Here is a 9,528-nt window from a genome sequence, read left to right on the forward strand (position 1 = left end):
TCCAAGAATGGAGCCATCCTCATTTGATGGCATGGCGACGGTGTGCCGCAACAATACAATGGACAGCCCGACGCTTCCGGGCGAAGAGAGCCACGACGCTGAATTGTACAAGCTGTGGCGCCTAGCCCCTGCGTACACCCCCTGTGTTCACCAGCGGTGGTTTGTGTCTCCGCCAGACCAAAGATCTCGTCAACTTCGAAGTTCGGCATCAAGGGTCGCCGAGGAGCAGAGACACGATCGGAAAAGGCAGCCGTGTCTCTGCCACAACTATGAAGAAGGCCCGCGACGATTCGCAATTGTCAATGTGCGCTCAACGGGTTGAACTGGTTCCCCCTCGCCATGTGAGTCTCCGCAGCCTCCGGCACCACCGGACTATTCAAATCATGAGGCTGCTACGCGCAAACGGAGCGTTCCCGGTCGAGTCGCTCACCAATTTGTCGTTGGCCGCCACTGCCGCCAAACTTGAACGCGTCCTGACCAGATCCTTTCCTGAAAAGACGATCCTTCGAAACGACGAAACGATGGAGCTGCGACTACGTCATGTGATCAAGTGCATTCTGGGAACCAAATGGTCGTCGAGCGCCCAGCGCCGCCCGAGTGTGTCCGAATAGAACGTCCAAACAACACATAACGTTATAATGTTATTGGCTTCGCACACCTCGCATGCCGTCGATACGAGTGTATCCTCGCCCCGCTGTTCCGGCGCTGGCAACTACACATGCATCGCTCCTTCCGTTTCCTCCACTCTCCGTGACCTCGGCGGATTACCTCATTGCGAGCGCATGACTCACTTGGCCACACGATTCAACGGCTCGTTTTAGCTCCCTGCGCATGTTGGCGTCGATGTATGCGACAGCAAATGCGCGCAATATTTCGACACAGGCTTTGTGTGCTCTCGGATACCGCAAAGAAGAAATGTTGAATCGAGTTGAGTCAAGTGGCTTACAGCCAAGACCGATAAATAGAGGCGAGTCGCCACGAACTAAGTTGCCACAATGGTCGGTGGTTTCGACCCAGCGGGGGGCGAACCTTTGGATGTTCGTTTGGTCGCGTTCAAGATGAGGTTGATGACCCGCCGCATCCGCAATTCGAGGGCATCGTCGGGCATGATCCCCACGCTGTCGGGGAAGCCGCGGTATACGAGTCTTTCGAGTTTGATAGCCAAGGCCGCTACTTCGAGCGCGGTCATTTGGGACCACAGGTGGCTCTGCGGCCCCCGCTGCAGCATTCGAAGGATCTGCGTCATGCGGAGGTGTCGTCGTTGCTGATGCAGGGCGACTTGGAGATGGGGGAGGTGGGGTCTCGTTCTGGGTTGGTTGTTCATGTGGAAATTGAAATGTGAGGGATATGGCCTGGCAAGATAGTGGCCAGGACCTCTGTTCGTTCTACTACACTTTGCCATAAATAAGGTTTCGGTCGCTGGCTTATGCACCCACCCTGGTTGCGACGGTGTGCCTTTTATCCGACCATCCACTCCTATAATACTACGCATCACCGTGTTACAGATCTCAGCGGGTGTGAGCTCGCCTGCCTGCTCGACGCCCACCCACCTCCACACGAACACACACCGCCGTGTCTAGTTGAATGAAGAGAGAGAGAGCGAGGCCACCTCCGTTCCATGACCCTCCACGCCGTTTGGTGCACTTAGCACTTTGGATCACAAAAGCACGAGATGTTTGAGCGCATAAATGCGCGCCGAAGAAACCCGCCGCCGTTGTGCCAGTGCTATCTGTGCCCGGTTTAGATTGTCGGGTGAGGGCATTTCACCGTCTTTGCCCACATATCTCGCGGCCGCGGGCGAATGCGCTTCCCGTCGAGAATGCTCCAGCGGCCATGGATGACGGGTTCGGGTCGACGACTTCAAATGAATGCCCTTCATGTCTTTATAGTTTCTATACCTTTATGTCGGAGTCGCGTTGGTCGAATTGATTTGTAGAGGTTTGGCCCATCCAAGCGTGGTAAAGTGATTACATGAACCCTCCAGAAATGCATAAAATTGTACACCAACTTGGGCGGCGAGAGTTGTACCGGTCACGATACATTTATGTATCTATGATGGCGACCCATGTGCATAGTCGCGGCGAAAAGGTAGGTACGCACTTGCCAGGGACAACAACAGCACGACGCATGGGCCAGACATGGACTGCCCAACCCAAATTGGAATCTTGTGCAGCAGCCGTCAAGCAGTCGGAAGGACCTGCGCGCGGCGCCTTCCTCGTTTGTCTCTGTCGTGTGTGCTGCCTGTCGGCTACTTGAACGGCCGACGCTGTCGGAATCTCAGACCCAGATTTTCGCTTCCATAGGAGATGTCGAGTTTGGTTAAGTTCGACTCGGTTGGACATGTCGCGCTGCGTGCGTTGCAACAGCACCGCCACGCACTACGCTCCTGGCTTTGTCGAAAACAACATCGAAAACCAAACACACGCATCCGTTTACAGGTGCTGGTGTCATTACTGTCGGGGGAGGGGATGGAATGGTCTTGGTCCCACATGCCAGCACGGTCGATATGTGCAAGACATGAAGCCAATGGTCGTGCGTGCCCTTTGAAGGAGAGGTCTCGTCGGCCCCCACCGACATACGCGAATTCACGAATCGCTCGAGAACAATCAAACTGTCCGATATCTATGGCCGCACTTAGCTGGCCCTTCAACGAAACAGATTTCGGGCCAGCTAGCGTGTCCATGTTTTTGTAGCAACGGTCCATCCGACCGATCACGTCGACCAGGTTGCTGTTGACGTGATTGGCTTCGTTCGCCGCATCCACCGCAGTGCACGCACGGTGGACGCGTGTGGCACCCGCGCTGCGCTGTGCAGCGCCGTCGCCACCGTGCCCCAGCAGTTTCGGTGCTTGTTGCGACGCAAATCCGTCGAGTCCGTCCACGAAAGCGTCGGGCGCGGTCAACATAGTGGCGATTTTATGCAACTGCGTAATCGCGCGGCAAGGGTGACCGCAATCCAGGGTCGGTGTCCCGCTATCTGCTCCCGTAAACCCTCGTAAGCACGAGAAAAGAGCTTAGGTGACCCGGATGGCCCAGCCAGCCCTCCCTCCTGGCCATTCTCGATGGATACGACCTAGCGCGGCGATTGGGGAGGTCGACGCGGCACGGCCATAAAGCCGGGCTTATCTTTTGCACAACATATTTTTGCCCCGAGTTGCCATGGCTCTCGAGATCGGTGCTGTTGGGCGACTATTCAAGTTCAGACAGAATCCCATTCTTGTACTGGTTGTGTTCCCATAAACACGCACGACCGACTGAAGGTGCGATTCGACACGCCATTTTCCCATTTTCTCGGCCCCGACCACTCGTTGTCACCATGGTCACTTCTCCAACGCCGCTCCAACAAGCTGTGGCTTGCCTGCCCATGAAGCCACTCAAGCACACCAAGCGCACAGACCAAATCATGCGCCAAATCCAGCACACGTACAGGAAACAGTTCCAGTTTTCCAACGGGAAAGCGTTCATCACTCTCGCGCTCCACATCGAAGGCATCTTGAACAAGGAGTTCCCCAACGATGCGAACGTTGTCCTGTCCTCGGCTGCCCTCGCCCGGCGACTACACCACGTCGTGACCAAAGTGCTTGCTGCCCCATACGTAACTCCGCCGCCGTCGCCGCGACGAACGTTCACGATTGCGTCGATGCTCTCGTGAAGCCAAACACGTCCCTGTCTGTGTGTGCATGAGTCGTATTTAATCCAACCAAAGTTGCAAATCACTGAAACCACGTCTTGCGCACTTGTTTCCCACGAATATAGGTCCGTGCTGACGAAACTCTCCATTGACCGGAGCAGCCATCGCACAACACAGCATGACATGTCCATTGCGAACTGGTGCGCTTTGCAGTTGCTCCATGGATGAATCAGTAGTGTAGACAGGCAGAAACATCACAAACATCACCCAGACAAGATGGTACAGCAAGCTTTGCAACGCACGTGGACAAATGCGCTGGTGGAGTACGGCGTTCAATGTGTCCATCGGCCCAGACAAGTCAGGCAGCCCTTCACACTTTTGGTGGCACGAGGGCCCGTGCATGAGTGGATTGGCTCGTCTAGGCTTGACAGGTTTTTCGGAGCCCCACCCCCCCCCGCCGTGGATCGCCGCACGCACTGACTCACGTTTTCCTTGGCTGCGTGACTCGTCAAAGAAGGGACCAACTCTGCAAGCGCACGCAGAGGCAGCCACGTCAAAACGAATGGATGGGTGGGGGGAAGTGTGGGTGGGGGTGGCAGCGGCGGCGGCAATTGCAGGGGTCGTTCCGACCTGGCACGGTGTGTCGCTGGCGTTGATGGCGAACGACGATGGGATACCGATCGCACGCCATGGTCAGCGAAACCGAGTAACCCGTTCGCTACATTTGGCTTCAACAACCAAACGTTGGCGGAATGGTGGAGAGGATAGTCGGATATTTCACCAGCGTCGGCCGCGCATTTGGGGCGAAAATCGCCCCGTCTTCCTGTCCTGTTGCAGGTCACGTAAAAGGGACGACCGCCAGAAAACAAAGAAGCAAACGCTTATAACGTGGAGGAGTTTGGTGGGCCCCGATGGGGATGTTCGGGGAGTAGTTGATTGAATTGCGTCACCATGAAACTGAGCCAGCTCGCGTTAGCTGGAGAATGTGGCGACTGGGCGGCGGTCAGGCAATCATGATGAACGGGATTACTTTGACGGCGTCCCCGTGGGATCAGCGACGGAAATTCCCCAATTGCAACAGTCCAACTGTCGCTTGCCAAGCATGAGGGACAGACAAAACGTGCACCAAGTTCATGAACTAGGAGATGGGAGATCTGCAATGCAGCCCCGGGACTAGCATCAAACGTACGGCGCGTGGGGTCTGCCGTGGTTGGGCTGTTCGAGAATCGAGCGCGACCAGGATTCCCTCCACGGTGCCATCCTCAACCTACAGTTGGACTGCGCCACGACTTGCCAAGATCCAGAGAGCATGTGGCGGCCGCTTGATCACTCGACAATGGCTGTGGGGGGGTTGAATTCGCACTTAAATCGGCATGGTCAACGATGTTAAGACAGATTCGCCACACGTGAGTTTCTGTTCCGACCACTTTATGTGGCCCAAGGAGTAGGTAAGCCCATCACGTAATACAACCGAAACTCCACGGACGCGATGCACCCAAAAGTCGGGCGAATGGGACTACTGCTGTACGCAGGACATGCCATGCAGTTTGTGGTGTATCGGTGGAGGATGTAATGTGTCGGACGGCGTGGCTGTGGGTTCTGGCCAGCCGACATGTTGGCCGGTGGAGGCTGACCGATAATTGCCCTCAACCAGGACGGACTGTCCCGTGCAGCTCGAGGAACGATTTGGAAGGCTTCGTGGTCGTGGGTTTGGTCAAATCTCTCCGCTCGACACTAGGAGCCCACTTCTTTTGACGAAGACACACTTCCATTGAATATTTTTTACGATGAACCAGGATGCAATAAGTTATAAAGACGACGCGTCGGGTCAGAGCGCAACGAGGACAGTTGCGTCCGTAGGCTTGATATCCGTGGACGCGGCAGCCTTCGCTTTCTTGACGGCGAGAATGCGATGGATCACTCGGCGCATATGGAGCTCAAGCAGTTCGTCCGACAGAATTCCAGTGTTGGCCGGCAGAACTCTGTAAATGAGTCGCTCGAGCTTGATCGAGAGCGCGACGTAGGCCAATTTGTTGAGCGAGCATGCACTGGACGTTGGTTGCGATGTCGTGCCGCGCAAGATGCGCAAAATCTGGGCTAGCCGGCGCTGGCGGCGGTGGTGGTATTGCAGGGCCATGTGCGGCTCTTGGGGCAGTTTGATGTGGTTGGGAGCTTGGCACATGGCTCGGAAATGAAAGAATGCAGTGTGTTCGCAGATTTCCCACGTGCGTGCGTGCATTTTGCAGTTTTATGACGGGGTGAGCGAGGGGTCCCTTGGAGATCGGCCCGCAGAAGTGGTTTTTTTCACACATTTTCTTGCCGACCTCGTGCGCGTCTGCGCACCAATCCGAATATAACCGAAATAATTTAAGCCAATCAAATATTTTATTTTCCCGAACGACACGTCTGGATTTGAAAAAATACCCGATTTCACGGTCAATTTCACAACGACGTCGTGGGCCATGCGGTCGACCGAATTTCTTGGACTACGGCCACAGTCGCGAGCTTGCCGGCCATACTTTGACGGGCGATCATGAACTGCACGACCTGCACCTGCTATTGAAAAGGATCGAGCAAGGTTATCTTTTGAAACTGTGAATGTGAATGGTGCAACGTCTTTGTGCTGGGGCGTCTTGTGCTCACGTGTTTATAGTGTGCGCGAGAGAAGGCGTGCTCTCGTGCTCTGTGGAGAACGAGGGATTTGAGGGGACTCGAAGGGGGACGGGGCGTCCACGATGATCAGGTCTTTGCGAGGTCGTCGAAGTCTACGTCCGCATTGGCGAGTATGTTGCGCCTTGGGAACGGCATGCGTGATATCGACACTGACCAGAAGCACACCCAGCAAACGACTCACATGTAATGATCTTGCTGTGAGAAATGCCGTGTCGTCGCAATAAAGTCCTGGTGCATCCGAGGAACGGCATTGTGAGCGTGTTATCACGATGGAGCAATTTTATTCCATCGTAAACGGAGGTTGTCCAGCTCATGGACTCGAATCCGTTTGAGCTTATCACAATGTTTTGACAAGGCCAGTATTCACGGCGACCATCAGAATGCAGGGTCGATTGCCCTGTCGATCGCGAAACCTCATCGGATTATGATACGTCATGAAAACGCGCACTTGGAGCGACTTTTTGCACAAGCCGAACGTACAACAATACACAAGCACTTTTACAGTGTTTTGCCGTCTCACGGATGGGCACGTGGGCGGCGGGACCGAGCACTTTGGCAATGAAGCGTCGGGAGTCGTGCTTGTGGACGCAAATTCATACCACGACATGTTGACCACATTTTTCCTGTTTAACTGAACTGGTGGGTTTATATAATTGGGTCAACAATTCGAAAAGGATTAAAATACGGACGGTACAATGTGTAATATGTTGTGTCGTAGTGTGTGTGTGTTCACGAATTTCAACTTTGAACATTTTTCAGGAAGAGAAACCGCAATGCCAATGGACCAGGAGATACGTCGAACACAAGGTACAGCTCGAATGATCGATTGGTAAAGTATTGATCGCGTTGCCAAACCAAAATCCCAGCCTCGTGCATTTGTATGGAGGCTAGACATGACGACTGGCCAATATATTGTGGGTATCCGTACATAAAGTGCACATGTATCCGGATATTGTCCCCATTTTACCTAGTTGCAGGTAATTAAGCGGAGATTTGGCGTAAAATCTTTGGGTTTAACCTTGATCCTCATGCGTCTTTTTGAAAATAACCTTGCGGGAATGTGACTTTTGAACAACCTGTCATTTGCGATTGGTTTCGGATAAATATCCGTAAGACGGGTGGATGCTTTCGCTCACTGTAAATCTCAATTCTCAAGACGTTTAACAATAAAACGTAGAATCGTCAAAATGGACAATTTGCTGATATTTGATATTTCAGCACCCGAGTTTCCACACAGACGGAACATCTATTTCGGCGCATATCTCGTGCACGCCAGCTTGCGCAATTCCCAACGGCAGCCATGTTACACTGGTCTTTTCAGGACGGCGTGCAAATATCAAAGCAGAGGCAGCTCTCCATGGGGGTGCCGACCTTGTTGGAGCAAAAGGTGTCGGTGCGGCTGTAGCTGGATATGCTTCGATTCGCGTAGGAATCGGTATATTCCATGGTGCACGCTGGACTGGTTGTGCAAACGGCCGACTGCGACCGGACAGAGCACACAGAGCATGCTGGCATCGCCTGCGTGGCTCCGTGAACCTGCACAGTCCATGTGCGGATGCAGTTCGAACACACGACCTGCGCGCGAATATGAGAAAAGCATATACAGGCGCTGCCAAACCTGTCCGCATTTCCGACAGTGGGCACGCGTGTTGGTAACGAGGCCAAATTTTTTGTGGCATCGAAAACATGCTCGCTTGGAATGCATTGGGACACAGTGCTCGACCTGAACCCACGGCCCGTGACTGAGCCGCGCCTCGCGAAGATACCGATCCAATCGCCCGACGTGGTCGCGGCACCGCTGCTTCAGCGCCGACGCGACGACCCATTCAGGGACATGTCCTCCAAAATCGCAGTGGTGCATGGTCGTAACGCGGAGCGTCGTCCCTGGCATTCGCGGGAATGAACTCCCACACTCTGTGTACACGTGGCCCGAAGGCCTCAGGTCCATCCGCACGTTTGAGCACATGCATCCGTCAAAGTTGTGCAGTTGGGGCAGCTCCAGGGACTTGTTTACACGCAGCCAGCCTCGCTTGCCACCTCCTGCGTCGAATGCAATGTCGCACTGGGCGCAGGAAACCATGAGATGAGGCATGACTCGACCACGGTGGGGATGTACCTCAAGGACGAAGCTATCTCGTCGACGGATGACATGCTTCAGGATGCTGTTGAATCGAACGTACTGCACAACAAGACGCTCTATCGACAGCCCTTCGACGGGCGACGGGGTCGGTGGCAGCTCGGGAGCAATCGTGTACAAGGGCACCACGACGAGGCTAAAGTGGTTGGATTTGTCAATTGGCGCGTGGTTGTTGTTGAGGGCAATCACTTCGTCCAGGGACGCGTACACGTGGGTGACCCCGCAAAAGAGCCCGATGGTCGGCACTCGTTTCTGCGGCGACGTCGCGCCTTGGTACAGGTCAACGTCGCCGTGTCGACGGAGAGGCGTCCACTCGACGCACTCGTTCGAGCTGCGCACGTGGCTGTATCGGATCTATCGTTGCGTCGGCAAAGAAGGCACGAAGTGAATGGAGATTCTTCTCGAGTAGATGGAGTACCAGCTCGTGACCAGCGGCCAGGGCCATCGTCGCGATGCGGTCTCGGTCTTGTTTCAGGAGCGGTGGCAACGAAGACGTCATGGCGTGTGTCGGTTCAAAAGTGGGAATGTTCGGCTGCACCCCCGCCGACGCAACCTCATGTCGAACCGCGGTGGCTGGGGGTGAGATAGATGGTCAGCGGCGCCGGTGGGTGCTCGGTTGGATACCGCTTCATTACTACCGCGTCGACCAATCCGACATGAAGTCGATATCACGCGGTGCAAAAGTCACACGCAATTGGGTTTTCGGTGCAGCGCGAAACGTGGGACTTCCATCAAGTCCGGTCCAGCACGGTCCCCATCCCCGCGGTGACAAAGGGAAGAGCTCGGTTGCACGATCGAAGAAGGGCATGCCGACGACATGTTTCGGCGAGCTTCCACCAGTTGTGTGGGCCGACGTGGCCCAAACGAGAGGGGTGATTACGGGGCATTCGCTGCGGGCGAGTTTCCTCCTCGTCTCATGTTTCGCGATGCCTCCATCCACGGCCTCTGTCCAGGTGAATGTTGACGACAAAACTGGGCACGTTTGTCACCGGCCCAAAGTGGAAGAGTCGACGGAAATGGAGCCGCCAGCGCCAATACAGCGAAATGTCGACATGGTTGGCTGGGGTTAGACGATGGGTGTGGGCAAC

General features: G+C 54.8%; 5 protein-coding genes across 5 annotated transcripts; 2 read left to right on the plus strand and 3 right to left on the minus strand.

The window, feature by feature from the left end:
• Positions 1-31: 31 nt before the first annotated feature.
• Positions 32-663, plus strand: H310_12396 (hypothetical protein; the record flags this gene model as incomplete). The annotated part of the gene is made up of 2 exons (XM_008879421.1): positions 32-105; positions 155-663. The coding sequence occupies 2 exons, from the start codon at positions 32-34 to the stop codon at positions 609-611; spliced, it is 531 nt and encodes a 176-aa protein (XP_008877643.1). The 3' UTR covers positions 612-663.
• On the minus strand, positions 616-1,372 carry H310_12397 (hypothetical protein). The gene has a single exon (XM_008879422.1). The coding sequence runs from the start codon at positions 1,322-1,324 to the stop codon at positions 983-985; it is 342 nt and encodes a 113-aa protein (XP_008877644.1). The 5' UTR covers positions 1,325-1,372; the 3' UTR covers positions 616-982.
• A 1,684-nt stretch (positions 1,373-3,056) lies between these two features.
• Positions 3,057-3,733, plus strand: H310_12398 (hypothetical protein). Its single transcript, XM_008879423.1, has one exon. It carries the CDS (start codon positions 3,316-3,318, stop codon positions 3,649-3,651), a length of 336 nt encoding a protein of 111 aa, XP_008877645.1. The 5' UTR covers positions 3,057-3,315; the 3' UTR covers positions 3,652-3,733.
• A 1,580-nt stretch (positions 3,734-5,313) lies between these two features.
• H310_12399 (hypothetical protein) lies at positions 5,314-5,970 on the minus strand. Its single transcript, XM_008879424.1, has one exon. It carries the CDS (start codon positions 5,867-5,869, stop codon positions 5,459-5,461), a length of 411 nt encoding a protein of 136 aa, XP_008877646.1. The 5' UTR covers positions 5,870-5,970; the 3' UTR covers positions 5,314-5,458.
• Positions 5,971-7,429: 1,459 nt separating this feature from the next.
• On the minus strand, positions 7,430-8,951 carry H310_12400 (hypothetical protein). Its single transcript, XM_008879425.1, has 4 exons — positions 8,859-8,951; positions 8,420-8,794; positions 7,922-8,365; positions 7,430-7,878 (listed from the first exon to the last, which is right to left on the minus strand). Exons 1-4 carry the CDS (start codon positions 8,937-8,939, stop codon positions 7,621-7,623), a joined length of 1,158 nt encoding a protein of 385 aa, XP_008877647.1. The 5' UTR covers positions 8,940-8,951; the 3' UTR covers positions 7,430-7,620.
• Between the last annotated feature and the right edge of the window lie 577 nt (positions 8,952-9,528).

This window comes from Aphanomyces invadans, assembly GCF_000520115.1.
Source record: "Aphanomyces invadans strain NJM9701 unplaced genomic scaffold supercont1.39, whole genome shotgun sequence".
NCBI classification, from domain to species: domain Eukaryota; phylum Oomycota; class Saprolegniomycetes; order Saprolegniales; family Verrucalvaceae; genus Aphanomyces; species Aphanomyces invadans.